Source organism: Lacerta agilis, chromosome 17 (genome assembly GCF_009819535.1).
Source record: "Lacerta agilis isolate rLacAgi1 chromosome 17, rLacAgi1.pri, whole genome shotgun sequence".
NCBI lineage: Eukaryota > Metazoa > Chordata > Lepidosauria > Squamata > Lacertidae > Lacerta > Lacerta agilis.
In genome coordinates, this window is record NC_046328.1 from 618,806 (window position 1) to 638,351 (window position 19,546).

General features: G+C 46.1%; 1 protein-coding gene across 2 annotated transcripts in view; it reads left to right on the forward strand.

Moving 5' to 3' along the window:
• The window catches only part of PITPNB (phosphatidylinositol transfer protein beta), a 29,716-nt gene extending 12,922 nt beyond the window's left edge, over positions 1-16,794 (forward strand). Inside the window, exons 8-12 of one of the 2 annotated variants that reach the window (XM_033174412.1) lie at positions 5,594-5,671; positions 12,294-12,404; positions 12,608-12,730; positions 14,208-14,292; positions 15,257-16,794. In XM_033174412.1, coding sequence (XP_033030303.1) covers positions 5,594-5,671; positions 12,294-12,404; positions 12,608-12,730; positions 14,208-14,255 — 360 coding nt within the window. In that variant the 3' untranslated portion in view covers positions 14,256-14,292; positions 15,257-16,794. The remainder of the gene's footprint in view (positions 1-5,593; positions 5,672-12,293; positions 12,405-12,607; positions 12,731-14,207; positions 14,293-15,256) is intronic. The other variant, XM_033174411.1, reaches the window with a different exon arrangement.
• The last annotated feature ends 2,752 nt before the right edge of the window (positions 16,795-19,546 follow it).

Consider the following 19,546-nt stretch of genomic DNA (forward strand, 5'->3'; position numbering starts at 1 on the left):
CTCAGCATTCGGCCTTTGTCTTGAGTGAACCTTGGCCAAACCGTCTTTGCAAGGCGGTGCCTTTTGTTCCAAAGCTCTAATCAATGAGCAGCTGGCCCCAAGCTCTGTGTGCTCTTGAAGGTCCTAATGAAACTCAGATGCCAGCTCTTTGCCTCTCCAAATGTATACAAATGGTTCATTTGACATCTGCTGCTTTCTTAAGGTATAAATGGAAAGCTGGCCCCTTCTAATCATCTCCAGAGGCTTGTCTAAGCAGTTTTACGTGATTTGTATACAAAAGTCACTTCCCAAGAGAGGAGGAATCTTTTAAAGTGTAAGCAGAAGGAGACACACAATTAACTACAGAAAGGCCTCTGATTTTGGAAGTGATTTGGAAGAAAATGAGCAGAGTGAAAACCCAGAAATTGAAATCAGCTTCTTGCCTTTCCTCTGTGCCCAGGGGCTGGGGGTTCCCTTGTTTGCCCCCTCTTCTGCCCAGGCCAGCTTCCCGGCACCATCTCCTTGGCTCTCTGTCTGGCAAGGGCCCCGGGCCACAAGTTCAGGCCCATCCATGATGGTTCAGTCACTTGCATCATCTCCCTGTCAGTGGTCTTGGCTTCCCTCACCACCCTAGGGCTGCCATCCTGATTGGATGGAGAAGGACTTCTGAGGAAGCTCTGCCCTCAGGGCACTGTCATCTTAGCTCGCCTTTTTATCTGGACCACCCCTTTGGGTCTTCATTCAGCAAGTCAGCGTCATTGTGTCTTGTGTGAGAGACCCTTCGTTTCCCACCAAGAGCCCTCACAACTGTAAAACGTTTCCCCTGACTGTGTCTCTCCCTAGGTTTCACCGACGACTAAAATGAATCCCAAAATGATGTTATGAGAGATGTCCTCGGGGTACCTCAGTGCTACACGTTCTTAAAATGAAACTCCTGCCACCTTGGGATCTCCCGCCCTGGGTTCCCAAACTGCTGCAGCTTGCCTTTCCTTCTGGCAACTGCGTGGCACCTTTGGCTTCACTGCCCAGTCCTCTGTGTGTTAGGGAAATAAGCCACCCGTCCCCTCTTCCTCAGGAAACCTTAAGTGCTTTTCCCCTTAACCACACCTCTAGAGGTACTGACGCACTGCCAGAGTCCACGAACGATGAAAAACAAAATATGTTTATTGAGGTAACTTATATCATGGATGTTAAGGTAGAATGCGGTTACAATGTTCTTCAAGTAGGTACGTAAGCTTGGTTACAACATTAAACAGGATAAAAGCTTTCCTTTCCTAGCCTAAGCCTAACCTCCAACCCGCTCTCCCTCAATCCCTGACCCACAACAACCGCCCAACTGCCATTCTCTCCCTTTTAAAAGGTCGAAAAGACCCGCCTCTGCGATTGAGCTGCCAGTCATCTAGAGTGGGTGTTAACCCTTCGAGTGCTGGGCACCTGCTCACACCCAGGCACAGGGTTGGTCCGTTACACTTGCATGTGAACCATGAGCTACTGCTGCAGCTTCCAGGGTGTGGGGGTTGAAATGCACAAAGTGGGGAGGGTCTTCCAACAGTTTCCTTCCCTTGGCAACAGGTTTGTGGAGAGGAAGAAGGAGCAGCAGCACCCCCAGACACCAGAGCACGAAGCACTGCCTGCCTCTCCTGAACTCCCTCCTGGGCAGTTGGCTGAAGGGCTAGCAAGGATCACCTTAATCCCTGCAGGGCTCCGTCCTTGGTTGTCTCTACAGCTCCTGGGAACCCCCTGTTGGCAGGACGGTCAAGTGCCCTGGCTGTTGTTCCACCTCCATGTGCTGCCCCTGCTGTTTTCCCCATGCAGACACATGCTGTGACAGGATCCTCCATCTACCTCCCTCCACGCTGACTTGCATATTGAGTGAATCTTTTGAATGTGCTTCCTCTTGTTTTAACATTCCTGCTAATTTAGTTTTAATACATGAAATTAGGTTAAGAGAAGTGAGGAGCTGCAATCTTGCTGGAGGCGCCTGCTGTGGTTTGACATAAAGCCATGGCTGACTCTGGTTCCAGCACTTTTTAATACTGTTCTTGAAAGGGCTCATTAGCATACATATATATAATGCAGCGGTTGTTGTGGAAAGTGCTTCTGAGTGAATTGACAGACTAACAATATGGAGAGCAGGTTTTTTCACATTAAATGAAAACATATTGGAGAGAACAAGCCATCCCCATAACCTTGAAATATCACTGGGGCTCACCAGAGTTGCTCAGTATGCTTTTGGTTATAAAAATGTTTTGCAGTGGTTGGGCATCACTATCCTAGAGAAAAGGTGAATCCAACTGTGACAGCCTTCAAAAGGATCTGTAAAACTGCAGCAAGTCAAGCCTGCTCCCCTTTCTAGGGAGCAGAAGCAAAGGGTAGCCGATTGACTCACGTTCCTGCCTGTCACACCACAAAGGGGGTAGAGTCCCCATTCTGCCCACCTGCCTACACACCAACATCCCCACAAAGCTGCCTGTGAGTGGGGTTTCCCCTTTCTTTCTTGCCCCACAATATTAAGTGCTAGTTTAAAAGTTGTGCTCTGGAGTGCAAGGAGTTCTGTTCAACTTAATGGGACTTACATCTTTGTGAACTTGGTGTGTGTGTGTGTGTGCCTCCAAGGGTCAGTTTTCTCAATTGTGCTAATGGGCTCTTTTCATTGACAACAACAGTTAAATGCCTTTTTTGCTACAAAAATGGCCTTCAAAATAGCTGCAATACAAATCAGAATTATAGACCCCCAAGGGTCATCTAGTCCAACCCCCTGCAATGCAGGAATCTCAACTAAATCATACATGACAGATTGCCATCCAACCTCTGCTTAAAAACCTCCAAAGAAGGAGAGCCCACCACCTCTTGTGGACGTCCGTTCCACTGTCAAACAGCTCTTAGTGTCAGAAAGTTTTTCCTGATGTTTAGTGAGAATCTCCTTTCTTGTACCTTGAAGGCATTGGTTTAAGTCCTCCCTTCCAGAGCAGGAGAAAACAAGCTTGCTCCATCTTCCATGTGACAGCCCTTGAGATATTTGAAGAGACTATAATGTTTCATCAGTTTCCTCTTTACCAGGCTAAATATATCCAATTCCCTCAAGTGTTCATCATAAAACTTGGTTTCCAGACCCTTGATCATCTTGGTCACCCTCCTCTGCACATCTTCTTGTGGTGCCCAGAACTGGACACAGTCCTCCAGGTGTGTTCTGACTAAGGCAGAATAGAGTGAAACTATTAGTTCCCTTGATCTGAACACTATACAGTCATACCTCGAGTTGCATACGCTCCATGTTGCGCACGTTCGACTTACGGACCTCCACGACCCGGAAGTCCTCCCCGGAGCGCGCACGATGCGCGCATGCGCAAAAACGTGCGAACTTCCGGGTTTTTTGGGGGGGGGGCATTCGTGTTAAGCATGCCCGTGTTACGTAGCGCAGTCCAGAACAGATCACGTGCGTAACACGGGGTACACTGTACTTCAGTCGATGCACCAAAGAATGACATTAGTTTTTTTCCACTGTTGCATCACACAGTTGACTCATGTTAATCTTATGGTCCACCAAAACCCCTTGATCCTTTCCACATATACTACTAGCAATCCAGGTGTCCCCCATCTTATATTTGTGCATAGATAGTTCTTCCCGCCTCAGTACAACCTTACATTTGTTTCTATTGGAATTCATTTTGTTAATTTGGGCCCAGTTCTCCAATCTGTTAAGGTCATATTGAATCCAGATTCTGCTTTCTGCGGCATTAGCTAACCCTCCCAACTTGGTGTCACCTACAAATTTGATGTGCATCCCCTGAATTCCTTTCTCCCAAGTTGTTGAATAACAAAGGGCCCAGAATAGAACCCTGTGTCACCCCACTTGTCCCTTTTTTCCAGGATGATGAGGAACCATTAGTGAACACTCCTTAGGTTTGGTCAGCCAACCACCTACAATTTGAGGTAACAATTAACTTGTCCAGTCCACATTTTACCAGCTTCCTCGCAAGAATCTCATGGGGGACTTGTCAGAAACTTTACTAAAATCAACACGCATTATGTCCTCAGCATTCCCCTGATCCACCAAGCTTCTAACTCATCAAAAGAAGAAATGAAATTCTCCTGGCATGATTTGTTCTTGAGAAACCCATGCTGGGTCTTACTAATCACAGTGGTCACAGATCAACTGTTGAATTATCAGTTCTAGGACCTTTCCTGGTATCTGCATCAAGCTGACTTGGTTGGTACTTACCTGTGTCTTCCTCCACTCCACTCCCCTTTTGAAGATGGGGACAACATTTACTCTCCTCCAGTCGACAGGGACCTCACCTGTTCTCCAAGAATTCTAAATGGTTATAGACAGAGGCTCTGAGGTTACATCTGCAAGCTCTTTTAGTACTCATGGGTGCAGCTCATCAGGCCCCGGAGATTTGAGTTCATTTAAAGAAGCCTAGTATTTCTTAGCACCTATTTTCCTATCTTGGGCTGCAGCCTCCCTCCTGGCATCGTTTACTCTGTTATCACCAGGCATAGGTGCCAACTCCTAGGGGCCATTGGAAGTGGCTTAAGTGCTGCTCTGGTGCCCAAGCGGGAGGCCTGCCCACAAGATGGTGCTCTCGTTGCCAGGCAAAGGAGGCATCTGAAGCAACCAGCCATTGAAGATTTGCCTGGGCTGCACTGGTTTGATAATGAGATGAACAGTCTGTAGTTGGTGGAAAGGAGAAGGCAACTGCTCAGCCGCTTCTCTTTCCCACTCCCCAGTAGCCTCCGAGTTGGCTCTGCTGGCCAGTTGCTTCTCTGTAACTCAGAATTAGAGCTGAGGTGATGTTTGCTCTGTGCTGTAGTTGGATGCCAAAGGAAAAAATACATACCAAGAGAGATTGTGCCAATTGCACAGGAATCCCTTGGCTTCAACTGACTTAAGGCCAAGGTCCCAATTTCCACATGGCAAGAGCCTGGCGTGTGCAACTAGAGCTGGCTCAGGGAGCAAAGGGAGGGCAGCAGAACGCCCATCTTGCAAAACTGCTGATGGAGCATTTTGCTTTCTCTGGTATCCATGGGATTGATTCTTGCATACCTTTTCATCCTGATGGGGGGCGGGTGGGGTGTCCAAGAGGCTGGACAGTCTTCCATTCTGTTGGTCAGATGCCTGGACACAGATTTTTAAAGCCTGCTCACCCAATGGCATAAACAAGTCCAAAATGCTCCCCCCCCCCGACAGATGTGATCCTCTGTGATTCTTCAGTGTCTGGGGGGGGGGGGACTTTTTTGGAATGTGTTCACTCGCTGCCATCCTTGCTATCCTTCAGGCATCAAGTGAAGTCCAAACTTTTAAATGGACTTAGGATTCCTTAATGAGGGTCCCTAAATAAATAAATAAATAAATAAATAAATAAATAAAACCTTTGTGTAGAGATAGTGATGGAAGACTCATTGGGAAGTCAGCTTAAGGGCGAGTCTTCTGGAAAAGTCTTCGCTCCTTTAGCTTAAGTGCTGCTAAATGAACAGAACACAGCTGGACTCTCCTTTCTTCTACAGCTTCTGTGGCTCCCACTTGATTGTTTTTTGGCAATGAAAAATGCTGCCTGAGTGCCGCCGCCCCCCCAAACCATCCTAATTCCTCATTGGGCTTTTGATTTCACAGGACTACAAAGCTGATGAGGACCCAGCCTTGTTCCAGTCAGTCAAGACCAAGAGAGGCCCTTTGGGACCTAACTGGAAGGTAATACCATTTGACTTTCCTGTCCTATTCAACAGAAAAAGTCAGCATGGAGTAGCTCTTGAGCAGGGATTGCCAACCCAGCACCCACAAGCGCTGTGGTCTTTTGGTGCCCCCAGGATGAACCATAATTCGTAAATTCCCAGCTTTTGTTTAAAAAATGTTTCTAGCCTTTATATATATGAGACAAAACTATTGCTGTTTGGGGGGTTGAGAATCTAGCCTGCTGTACCTTTTCAGTGTTTTGCTTTGTGCCCACCCCTCTGAATCACCCCCTTTGGATGGCCATGAGTGAGTGAGAGAGAGGGAGAGGTGTGCATCTGTTTGGTGTGTTTGTGAGAAAAGGACAGGAGCAAGTGTCTGGGTAGTTTGGGGTGGGGGGTGGGAGGTATGTCTGAATAGGTGGCTTGTGAGAGTGAGGCACAGGTGTAAAGGTGAAGCATTTGCCCTTGAGTGAGAGGCATGTCTGCCTGTGGTCCGTGTCTGTGTCTGTGCGAGGGAGGGAGGGAGTGAGACTACCTTGTATTTTCATCCTGGCTGTGGCTTGAGGCCTGAATTGTGGGGTTGTGGGCATAGATCTCTTAAAGCTCCATTCTCCTGTGATTGGGTGGGTGTCAAGGCAAAACAGGCAAGTTAGTTTTCTATCAGGGTGCCGAATTTTTGCAGCATTCAGCATCCTAATTAATCCTAACTGCTTCCTATTAATCTGCAACCACAGCAGGTAAACATGCTGGTTGCATTTAAACTCTTCAAAACTTGGACCTTCTTTGCATGTGGAATGTCTGAAGTTTGATGCCCAGGGGCATCTCAAGGCGAGTGGGGGAGAGACTCCCTCCTCGGAAACCCTGGAGAACCATGTTCCGTGGAGGCAATACTGAGCTCGAAGGGTCTGACTTGGCACAAGGCAGCTTCCTGTGCTCCCATGAGAACAGGGGTACTGTGAATATTAAATCTCTTTTGAGCCCTTTTGATCTGAAATGCTACACCTGCTCTTGAACTGAATGTAGCATTGATAAAATATTGGTTCAGTTATTCTGGCTCTTTGCTGCCTTCGCCTCTTCTGGGGCACCAGCATTTCTTGCTGTGTGGTAGGATATTGCCCAGCCTCTCCCGGCCCCCCATCAGCCCTTTTCTCTGAGGAGGGTGACTGGCCTGCCCATGTGGAAATGTAGACTGCCCACTGGGCCAGAGGCCTCTTGGGTGCATCTTAATCAGTCATCGAAAAGCCCTGTCAGTGATGGCCCAAAGCAGCTGTTCCTTAGAATTGTGGCTTGATTCTTTAGTAGGTGTCAGAGTAGAGTTAGTAAGAGAGTGAGAATGTTCACAGAGGCAAGGGTTAAGTTATGACTCCAACTCGGGGGAGGGGAGGTACAAGCCAGTCCTCACGAGGAGGTTAGAAAAAGAGCGGGAAAAGCCTTTTGAGAGTTGCTGGTCAGGGGAGAAGCAGAGCTCAGAAGGTATCTGAACTGAATGACTCTGTGGAGTGATAGTTGAAGTTAAGAACTATTTATAAATACTGTTTGTGAATTCTTAATAAAAATTATAAAGACCAAGAGACGTTTGTGTGGTAATGTGAAGAGGAATCGACCAGCCCTGACAGAATACCTTCTGCTCTGTGCCTCTTCACGATAAGTAAAGGAGAAACAAAATGGATGGAGCTGCAGCACAAGGTGGACAAAGAGAAACCCCAACAATCCAGCTCACCTTACAGGACTTATGGCAACAGAATTTACAGTTAAAAAGCCAAGTTGACATACTGTCAGCAGCCTTGGGAGAACACAGAACCATGCTGCAAGCGACGTGTGGAAATAAAGTGAGTAAAACATTTACTGTACATCCACGTAGTTTCAAGGGAGAAAGCTCAGAATATATGGCTTTCAAGACTGAAATTTCTTACCTCATAGAGATAAAGGATACAGAATTTCAATCGGAGCAAGAGAAGGTTGCCTATGTAATCAGTTTCCTAGAAGGGAGGGCCAAGGACTGTGTTATTCCCCTGATAGCTCGAAGGGATGCGGCCCTGGGAAATCTACAAACCTTCCTGAGGTACCTAGACACGATTTTCTTAGACCCTGCACATGAAACAGCCACAGCTAGACAGCTGTTAAGGATGAAACAAGGAAAGGACAGTGTGGGGGTTTACTGGTCTAACTTCAGTTTGCTGGTGCAGAAATTAAAATGGGACCTGAATTCCCCAACGGTTGCAGCCCTTTTTAGGGAAGGACTGAATAATGAGATTTTAGACCAGCTGGCCCAAATGCCAGAACCTGATTCCTTGGACTCCCTGGTCCGAACATGCCTGCAATTAAGTCTACGTGTCGAACGGAGGGCTAGTGAAAAGAAGGAACAGTGGAGACAGAGGTGGCTGGAAAGCAATATTACAGAAAGTACACAGAGCAGAGCTGGCAAACCTGCCTGGACGAAAGAGGCCAGAACCTATGGAGTTAGGAGCTGCCCGACCCCTCCCAATGACTGCAGCTTCCATGGGAAGAGGAAACGAAGGGAGGGGGAGAGACCCAAGACGTTGCTTTGTCTGTGGAAAACCAGGGCATCTGGCCCGACAATGTCACAATCGTAAAGGATGGGAGTCTCTGTCTGGAGCAGACATGGAAGGAGAGACTTGCCGAAAGGAATTGCATCAGGGAAACGAATATCCCCGGCTGGAAATGGGAGCCTGCAGCCGGGTGGAGGAGCAATAGAAGGCTCTCACGCAGAACCACCTGTCCCAGGACTAACGGTGAAGGTGCAACTACAGCTACCGAATGGACACTGGATCGAAGTAGAGGCGCTGTTGGACTCAGGAGCATCAGCTGACTTCATAGATCAGAAGTTGGTACAGGAACACAGAATTGCCTTGCTACCTTTAAATTTTCCACTGCGAGTGAAGACAATCGATGGCAGACCACTACTGTCAGGAGAAGTGGCTTACGAGACTCCACCAATGAGGATGGACATGGCCCATCACTCAGAGACCAGGGCCTTTCATGTGACTAAACTAGCTGGACACCCAATGGTGTTGGGCATGAGCTGGCTCAATCGTCATAACCCGGCGATTGCTTGGAATCAAAGGTCTTTGGTTTTTGGTTCATTCTATTGCATGACACATTGTTTGAGGGAAAGGGGGGAAACCTCAGTGGAAGTGATGGGAACAGAGGTGGAAGGGAAGTTGATGGGAAATGAAAGTGAGCTCCCTTCACAGTATGTCGCTTACCAGGATGTTTTTTGTGAAAAAGAAGCGGATAAGCTTCCACCACATAGGCCTTATGATTGCAAGATAGACCTAATCCCTGGGGCACAATTGCCCCCAAGTAAGATATATGCCATGTCGGAAGTAGAATCCGCAGCATTGAGGGAGTTCCTGCAAAAAAAATTGCAGAGAGGTTTTATTAGAGAGTCCACAGCACCAGGGGGGGCTCCAGTCTTTATTGTCAAAAAAAAGGGGAGGAAAGGGCGCCTAGATTGGTATGTGACTTCAGAATCCTTAACAGCCAAATGAAGCCTCGTGCGTGCCCCCTGCCACATATAGATGACCTCTTAGAGAGAGTGAGGTCAGCCAAGGTCTTTACTAAGCTTGATCTACGAGGAGCATATAATCTGATAAGGATCCGAGAAGGGGATAAGTGGAAAACCAGTTTTTGTACTAAGTATGGTATGTTTGAATTCTTGGTAATGCCGTTTGGCCTGCAAAATGGCTCAGGTGTATTTCAAACTTTCATCAACCACGTCCTAACAGGTATACAGGATCAGTTCTGTATCGCTTATTTTGATGATCTTTTAATATATAGTGAAAGTATCGAAGAACACGTAAAACATGTCACACAGGTACTAGAAAGGTTGAGGGCCAACAGGTTATATGTGAAGTTAGAGAAGTGTGAATTCCACACTCGAAAGGTAGAGTTCCTTGGGTATTGCATTTCTCACGAAGGAGTACATATGGACCCTAGTAAGGTTCAGGGTATAGTGGAATGGGAGGCACCAAAAACTAAGAAAGATATGCAGAGGTTTTTGGGATTTGCCAATTACTATCGTAAGTTCATAGGTAATTACTCCAAAATCACAACGCCACTTACAGATTCTCTGAGAGGCAAGGGACCATTTAGATGGTCTGGGGAAGCTCAAGAGGCTTTTGATAAATTAAAGGCGGTGTTTACTTCAGAAAAGTATCTTATGCACCTAGACACAAGTAGACCTATGAAGGTAGAAACTGACGCCTCTGATAGGGCTATTGGGGCAATTCTGCTGCAACAGGACAAGGAGGGGGAATGGAGACCCTGTGCATTCTACTCTAGAAAACTAAATCAATCAGAACAGAACTACACCATATTTGATAAAGAACTTTTAGCTGTGTATGCAGCTTTCAAAGTGTGGAGGCATTTTTTGGAAGGGGCGTCACATCAGGTGGTGGTACAAACGGATCACAAGAATTTAGAATATTGGAGAACTGCTAGACAACTAAATCAAAGGCAAATTAGGTGGGTGGAGTTTTTTGCTGGGTTTAATTTTAGGATAGAGTATGTACCTGGGCATCAAAATGTTAGGGCAGACGCGCTATCGCGCAAACCTGAGTATATGGTAGAGGAAGCAACTCCCAAGTTGCGAGAAATGTTGAGATCAGATCAGTGGAGGTGTGCAGCCATAGTAATGGATGGCAGGGAATTCCAGCGGTTGACAGTAATAGATGTGTTTGCACAAAGGAAGATAGAAGAACTGAGACAAGGTAGAGGGGAAGAGGAAGGTTTTGAGGAAAAAGGTGAATTGTTGTATAGGAGAGGGGCGCTGTATGTACCTGAAGGTGAATTAAGAGGTAAGGTAATGAGACAACACCATGATAACCCGACTGCAGGACATTTTGGGAGAGACAAAACATTATATCAGATCACACGGCAGTTCTGGTGGCCGAAGTTGAGGGAGGATGTAAGACAATATGTAAGGGCTTGTGAGGTATGTCAACGAGCAAAGACACCCAGAACAGCTCCTGTCGGGTTGTTGCAACCTATGCCCACACCGGGAAGGCCTTGGGAGGTGGTGTCTATGGATTTTGTAACTGATCTACCAGCATCGCACAGGCAAACAGTGATCTTTGTGGTGGTTGACATGCTAACCAAGATGGCGCATTTCATACCATGTACCAAAATTCCTACCGCACAGGAAACCGCTAAGATGTTTTTAGATAATATTTTTAGGTTGCATGGTATGCCATCACAAATTATTTCAGATAGAGGGGCTCAATTTACATCACAATTTTGGAGGAGATTAATGCAATTGCTAGATGTGGAGCTGAGCCTCACGTCAGCGAGACACCCGCAAACCAGTGGGGAAGCAGAAAGAACGAATGCAACCCTACAACAGTATCTGAGGTGTTATACGGGTGGTCAACAAAGCGGGTGGGTAGAAAAACTGAGTCTAGCAGAATTTGCGTATAATAATGCACTGCATGTGTCTACGGGCAGAGCGCCATTTGTGGCAAATTATGGCTTGCATGCAAGGGCATTCCCGGGGCAAGAGGAGCAGTTAGCAGTACCAGCAGCAGAACAAATGGTAGAGGAGTTGAGATGCACTCATGAGTTATTGAAGGAGGAGTTGGAAGACGCTAAGGAGGCTTACAAAATAGCTGCAGACAGACACCGGCGTGTTGGGGAAGAAATCCAAGTAGGGAATTGGGTATGGCTGTCTACCAAGGGACTACCAATACGAGGGAGATGTAAAAAGCTAGAACCAAGAAGAATAGGGCCTTTCCAAGTAATGGCTCAAATTAATCCAGTCGCTTTCAAGCTTCAGTTACCTGAAAATATGAGAATACACCCTGTATTTCATAGATCTTTATTGTCAGTGTTTGTACCAGCTCATAAATACCAGGTGACAAGGGAACCACCTCCTTTCCCCACAGTGGTGGAGGAAGAGGAGAACGAAGTGGAAGAGATATTAGATTCGAGGATAAGCAGGAGGAAATTACAGTATTTGGTTGCATGGAAAGGGTTAGATGCATCTGAGAATTCATGGGAACCAGCAGAAAAAATAAATGTTCCGGAACTGCAGAGAGAGTTTCATTGTAAATATCCCCACAAACCTAAGCCCCATAACTGGTATCTTCAAGAAATTTTCGAAGAGACAGATAGTGAGGAAGATGAGTTCATAGGATTCAGCCCTTCAGAAACCGAGGAGAGCGAGGAGGAGGGAGGGGGGCTTAGGGGAGGGGGTGATGTCAGGGTAGAGTTAGAAAGAGAGCTAGAATGTTCCCAGAGGCAAGGGTTAAGTGATGACTCCAACTCGGGGGAGGGGAGGTACAAGCCAGTCCTCACGAGGAGGAGGTTAGCAAAAGAGCGGGAAAAGCCTTTGGAGAGTTGCTGGTCAGGGGAGAAGCAGAGCTCAGAAGGTATCTGAACTGAATGACTCTGTGGAGTGATAGTTGAAGTTAAGAACTATTTATAAATACTGTTTGTGAATTCTTAATAAAAATTATAAAGACCAAGAGACGTTTGTGTGGTAATGTGAAGAGGAATCGACCAGCCCTGACAGTAGGGATGACTTCAAGGTAAGATACTTCAATTCAGGTCCCAGAGTCTGCCTTATGCCTGTCAAACAGAAACACTTCACTCACCTTCTTCTTTTGCTTCTCTGCAAACAGAAGGAGTTGTCTGCTGATGGAGACTGTCCGAAAATGTGCGCTTACAAGCTGGTGACAATCAAGTTTAAGTGGTGGGGACTGCAGAACAAAATAGAGAACTTTATTCAGAAGGTGAGAAGCTGGGAATATTTGTCAAGCTTCTCGTGTGTTGATTTGAATTGCTTGGTTTGACTTTGGAGAATTGCCTTCTTGGGGGCAGATCTCCTGCTTCTGGACTGTGGGAGAGGCAGCTATGAAGGGAGAAATAGAACAGCAGTTGCTTAGTGAGCCTGAGGGACTGTGGCCTCAGCCAGCTTTTTTTTCCCCCTCTAAAGCAAGAAAAAAGGATATTTACCAACTTCCATCGCCAGCTCTTCTGCTGGATTGACAGGTGGATTGACCTCACGATGGAGGACATCCGGCGGATGGAGGATGAAACGCAGAGAGAGCTGGAAGCGGTAAGAGTGCTCTTGCAGAGGTTTCTGACTTGGCGCAGCTGCCATGTTCTGCATTCAGCCCTTCTGGGAAATGCAGGACTGCACTTCGTTGGAGCATTACTGTGGTGGGAGAGACTGCTCAGCCCTCTGGAGGCTCATTCTTGAAGCAAAAAGGCAAGAGTGGCGAGCAGAGCTTGTAGGCAGGCTGTTCACTGGAGCCAGCCCCCCTTTTTAAAAGGGCAGACAAACCACAGATTGATGGGCTAGCTGCCTCTTTCACCAGGACATCCTGGCCAGTCTGCAGGGCTTTCCTTTCCCCTGTATGAAGTCTGGCTATTAAAACTTGTCTTGGCTTTTTCCTGGATACATGTGCTTGTTCTGTACTCTTCTGAATTGCTGCTAATGCTACTAACACTACAGGGGACATCTCCCCATAGAACAGAGTGGCTGAGAACCCCGAGGAAAGAGAGCAGGAAGGAAGATCCCCAAGAGCGAGGGGCTACTTGCTTCGTCCCCCTGGTGTCGGCCACATTCTTCCTCTGCAGCTCATTTGTTCAATCCTCCAGTGAACAAGGATTTTACATGTACATCATGGAGACTGCCCTGTGTTTCCTTCCTGTCCTTCCCTGTCGTGTTGTTGCTGCCTGTCTCCTCTTGCATGTTGCTTTGTGGGGCTCTCTCCATGGAGGTAAACACAGGTCGCTCTTGGGCTCTGCACAGGGACCTCCAGCAGCCCCTCCAGCCCTTGCTGCTGTGCTCCTTGAAGCTGCTGCCCTCTTCACAAGCATCTCTCTATCTCTGGGCAGCCCAGTTGCACAGATGCTTCCTCGTGTGATCAGAGGCACAGGGGTACTGAGGGGTGCTAAGGCTGCCTAGCCTGGAGGGAGGGGGAATGGACTTTACGGACCTCTTGCCCCCTTAGGACCTGGTTTCTTGCCTTGACCTCTTCTGGCCTTCTTCCTTCCTTGAAGGTCTCTGGCTACCTTGGCTCATCTCTTCTTCAGCCAGCTATTCCGTTTTTTCTTGACATCTTGTGTGTGCGCCTTCTCTGATTCATCTCACCTCCTGCATCCCACCTTCTTGCTGTCCATTGTGACTAACATCTTGCATCTGGTGGCTGTTTGCCCTTCATAGGAGGCCCCAGTAGGGGAGAGATGTTGCAGGACAGGTGTTTTCAACTGTTTTAGACCCAGGGACCACTTTTAACCTGAACATACATTTGGGGTTCCATTTCTTAACCTTTTAATATATATTTGCTTGGTGGTAGTTCCACTTTTTTTTCTATTTCTCCTCCCCTGGGCAACTTGGAGTTTGCCGTTTGCTTGAGTTGTGTGCTGTTGGTTGCAAACGGAGCACACTTCCTTCCTCTCACTTGCTTCAGGGCACAAGGCTATTTGATACTGGCTACCAGAGGCTTTTCTCTGACCAGTGTGATCCTTTCCGACTAAATCCTCCTCTGTTAACTGCCTGGTGGCTGACAGTTTTATTTTGCATCTAGATGCGTAAGAAGGGTTCCGTCCGAGGTACATTGGCTGCCGATGTCTAGAGGAATCTTCTGTAGGGTCAGAGGCCAAATGAACTGTGTAAGTGACTTGGGTGCGAAGGATCTCAGGCCTCTCCTGCCAAAGGACATTTCCTGCCAAGGGGAGTTTCTGCATCACTCAAATGATGCAACAGTGCTCCTCTAGCCTCCTTTTCCATCTTTCTTAGCTCAGATGCTGGCACCTCACTGCAGACATTATTTGTTATTCATTTTCTTAAAAGTGTTATAGCCCACCTGTCATGGTGATGAGGTACAGCATAATATAAATGATAAAGAACCCATCAGTAAAACAAACAAACAAAAATTCTTTAAGATGCTAGCAAACAAAAGCTGATGAAACAGTTGCAGAAAAGAAAGAGCTAAAAACCTAAAAAGCCTTGGTAAGGAGGCGCATTGTCACTTGGGGATCTAGTGTGCCAGTCAGGGGAGGACGTTCGCCAGCCAACATGGCAACACACTCCAGGGAAAAGGCATCTCCTCAGAGCAACACGCTCTGGGTCCTTGCTTCGTCCCAACAGTGAGTGGCTTTTCTTGTGAACATGACAGGCACTAAAAACTTGGTGCTAAACTGGAAAAGAAGTAACAGGCTGCAGGCCTTTCCTCGTTTTGCAAGGTGTAACCGAGCCATAATCACGCTTAGGCTGTATCTCTCAAGTTAGCATTGTTGGGCTCTGGAGGAATTCCAATAAGGCCATATCTTCCTACTGAGTGAACTACAGCCTCCTGAGCCCCAAAGTTTGGTCTTCATACCTAAATGCACAACATTAGGATCTCTTATTCTGAATGGGACACCCTGCAAATCGATGAATGCTGCTTCAATTGTAAATTGACATTCACATCAGCTTCACAATATTCCTTTATCTTGGTGGTTTAGCTGCACCATGTAAAGATGGCTTCCCTGGAGAAATGTGCAAGACTGTCTGTCTGTCTGTCTGTCTGTCTATCTTATCTGTCTATCAGTGAAAACTGGTCACTGACTGACGGACTCTTCTCCCCCCATACAGTTGCGTAACCAAGGTGAAGTGAGAGGGACGAGTGCTGCCAATGACGAATGAAGACCGATCTGTGCTCCAGTCGCATACATGGCGTGTTGATACAACTGTGTGTGTGTGCATGTGGGTGCATGATTTTTGCACTTGCAATCATGCATGCACATGCACAAGCTCACACACACACGGTGTGCATTTGTACAGAGAGACCGCTGCAGTTTCTCCAAGGTACTGAATCTCTTCCAAAAAAAGAAAGAAACTGCTTTCATTATGTATACCCAAAGCAAATAAAGCCACCTGGTGTCATTTAAGAGAGGAAGAGATTGTTGAATTATGCTAATTGGTATGTTTCAAACTGTTAATGCTGGACCAATTCTTTCCCTCTTGTTTTATGCCCATCTTGAGTGTCTCTTCCTGCTAGGACTTGCCTTGTCTTTTATGCTTAGGTTTGGATCAGAAGTTAATTTCCCATTTTGTGTTTCCTTCATGATTTTGTAATAGGAACTCTGAATGTATTTATAGCTATTTATTTCTAGATTGTCACTATCTTGGAATCAAATCAGAACTGTTTATTGGCAGTAAGAATCATTTCCCCCTCTATTGAGTGAAAAATACAAACACAACCTTTATCTGTCTGCTGCAAAAGGATCTGTCTTATTGGAGTTTTCTACATTGGAAAATCAAGTGTTTCTTCATTATAATTGGCAAAATAAGAAAATGCTTATAAGTCATAAACATCAGGAGTGAAGGCATTACTGAAACCTTGTAAGTTCTGTCCTTAAGCCTAAATTACCATAAAAGCAAAGCACCCAAAAAGAGCCAGAGCGGCTGCTTCCTGGAAAGGTTGCCTTTTCCAACAGCTGTGCAGAAGTTCTGGAGTTCTGCACCAAGAACATGATCACATAAAATTGGCACTCCATAGAAATTTCTTAAAGCTGTTTTCAGTTGAGGAAGGTGGATTGTATCTTGGATATAACTATCACAGTGCTTAGTAGCTCAGCAGCAGATATTCCAGGTCCCCAAGCAAGCTGTGAGTTTGGGTTTGGCTTTCTGTTTGGGAGCTAATGGACTTTTGTTTGTTTGGTCCAAAGGCACTGTGGTCTGATGAGCTCACCCTCTTTTTGAATGAGGCAAGCATGCCACTGGCTTGTGCGTTTGGGGGGGGGGGCACTTAAAGCGCAATGGAAGCTTGCTGCAATTAAATCTGGAGCCTGACCAGGATAATGGTGCTTCTTCATCACCCCACCAGATGATTAGCTTTGTAAATATATAAATACTGTTTTTAAGAGACTTGCTACTCTAGGCCTGTTGCTCATAAAATAATCCAAGGGCTGGCTTTTCCCATGCAAGAGTCTGCTCCCACCAATACCAAGGAGAGCCCCAATACGTGCCCCAAACAGCAAGTTCCACAATGCATCAGTTGTGTGGGTTTGGTTGGGGGGGGGTTCATAATAAATGACGAGGGGAAACTTTGTAGCGAATGTAAAACTTAGTTTACTTCTGCAGTTTCTAAACTGTATTAAGAAAATTTAAATAAATTTGCTCAGAAAATACTCCTTGTCTGTTGTGTTTGACTCTGGTGAGGATGGGCAGAATTAGAAGCAATGGAGGATATAGAACTGGTTCAGAGGGAGGGGCAGGCAGAGCCTTCTGTCTGGAAGGACATTTTGCCTGAAACCTCACAGAATGGCCATTTTATCAGCCAAAGAGCAGCAGCCGATAGTCCTTTGGGCATTGCCCTCCGCTGATGCTCAAAGAAGGCAATCTCCACACAGGCTAAGAAAATGCAATGGTTTGGTTAGAGTCCCTCCCACCCCACCAAGGCCCTGGGACAGGCAAAACTGAGTATGCAGCTGCTCGATTATAGGAAGATGTTACTGTGATCTTGAAATTTGGCCACCTTAACTTTGCTATCCATTAGTGTTTATGCCCGGGGTGGGGGGTTATGTCACTTTATCATATACAGTATGAATACATTTTTTGGCCTCTCTCTGAGATTTGGTTCCCTTCTCCCTTTTTCTCTGATTCTTTTCATCTTCTATTGTAGTGAGTGTGGCTCAGTAGTCCGTCTGCGTTGCCTCTTATTTGGGATCAAAGGAGACAGAGGCCACTTAGCAGGTGAAGGGAGCAGGAAAGAGACTGTGCACTAAAGAAGGCAAGGCTTGCAAGCCTGAAAGACCTCATTGTATGTAAGCTGCTCTGGGAGCTTTTTGGCTGAATAATAGGTACAAATGCTCTAAATAAATTAATGATGATGATGAAGAAGAAGAAGAAATATAAGAAGCTGCCTTGGCATGAGCACCAGATCCAGAATGGCATCCTGATCTTAGTTGGTTGTGCATCTCCCTCCTTTGATGGAGTCCCTTCAGGAAAGGTCTTGTGTGCCATTTTGAGCCGGATTCCCTGTCATATGAGGGATCCCTGAAGGTGCCATTTTGTTGCACAGTTCTAGAGAACGCTCTGCCAGGCAGCGCTTCCCAGTGGACCTCCAGCCTCTGTGGTGACCTGAGCTCAAGCAGCCCAGTTGTCCCAAAGGCATCGAGTTGGAAGAGACCACAAGGGCCATCCAGTCCAACCCCCTGCCAGGCATCCTGGTTGCCTGCTGGGCTGAGGGTGAGGAAAGCAATGCTTGCCATCTCAAGCAATGCAGCTTTGTCCTTTTTAATATGTCCAAGTGACAAAGTTGAAAGGTGGGCCTGGGGTGCTGATGAGTTTGAAGTTATTATGATCTGCCCATTAAGTATTCGCCTTCACCGTCATGTTCATTGTCCCCTCAAAGTGAGAGTGTAGGAAGTGCTCTGCAGCTTCTCCTTCCTGGGCCTGGAGGTGATTTAACACTCTTATTTATTGATTCTCTTGATTAAACTCTAATTTTATCTCCTATAAGTGTGGAAGATTTACATGAAGTATGTTCCATGAAGCCTGTGGCACATTAGAATAATTGAGTTCATTCTCTCTAGAGTCCTCATCTGCACTTGGAATGCATTATTTTTATTTTATGTATCCTACTTAGTTATTGCAGGCTTTGGTTTGCTAGGACACGATTATTTCAAAAGTATCTTGTGTTCCAGATGTCATTCATCTGTATTGCTTTCTGCTTAACAACAACAAAAATCCACTCCAGAACAGACATCACCCCACCCGTAAAGAAGAGTCAAGCAATAGAGGAACTTCAAATTATTGCAACCTATTAACTGCAAATTCTAAAGATATTAAATTCTGTGAGCTGCAACTTGAACCAAGACAAAGGACAAGTGTTAACTGGCTATATTTGTGTTACTGCCAGCTCTGTTGTATCAACTGCCACTGTTAATAGCATGTTTGTCTCTGTTCATGCCAGTTGGTTTTTGGGGATCACAGGTCCCCTTGAGAATCTGATGAAGGCTATGGACCTTCTTCCCAGAAAAGGACATATACACAAATACACACAAAAATTTGCATACAGCTGATTTTATCACGTTGGAAAAATAAATGTTTGTGCCAAGTTAATGGACCCTTGGTTAAGAACCCTTGCTCACTACATTTCATTTCCCTTTGACCTTAGTATTTATAATTCTACCTGCGTCCCAAAAACAACTTATGTGTGCTTACATATACCAGCAACTCACAGCAACACTTCATGCATTTGGTGACTTATAATAAATGTGTTAATATTTAAGGTGTCATCAGATGCTAAGTTGCTTCAGACACAGCCTTTTCAGTAAGATGCCCAGAGACCAAGAACTGATAATTGCCTAGCCATTCTCATACTTGGTTTAAGTGGCTGGATCTCAAGTTCTCGTGTGAAGGAGAAAAGCACCTTTCTGTACAACATTCTGAATCGTACAATCCTTCCTCTTTCTTAGATGTTGATTTGGGGTTGTGTCTAATGTTGTTTACTCAGTGTAAACAAACTTAATGGGCATGATCAACTTAGGCCCATTAAATTCAATGGGTCTAAATTGAGGACAACTAGCATTGGCTTACAACCCATTTTTTGTAACCCAAAGCCCCAAACTCCATCAGAACAATGCTCCCAACTCCTTGATCATTTCCTGCAGCTGAGATGGGACAACTCGTGCTGAACACTGCACTCCAAGGGTGGCCACACCACGGGGCAAAGCAGTTTTATTTTCCCGATGACCCCTAGCATGGAATTGGCCATTCACCTGGTCTATAGAGAGTGGCTTTGACTGAGGGACCCCACTCTCTTTGGGCTCTCAGCATTCTGCTGAATCTCCACAGCCTCAGCTGCTTCTCGGGACATGCCTAACTCCAGATCATTTTTATGTTAAATAATACCAGTTACGTTACAGCTGTGTGGAA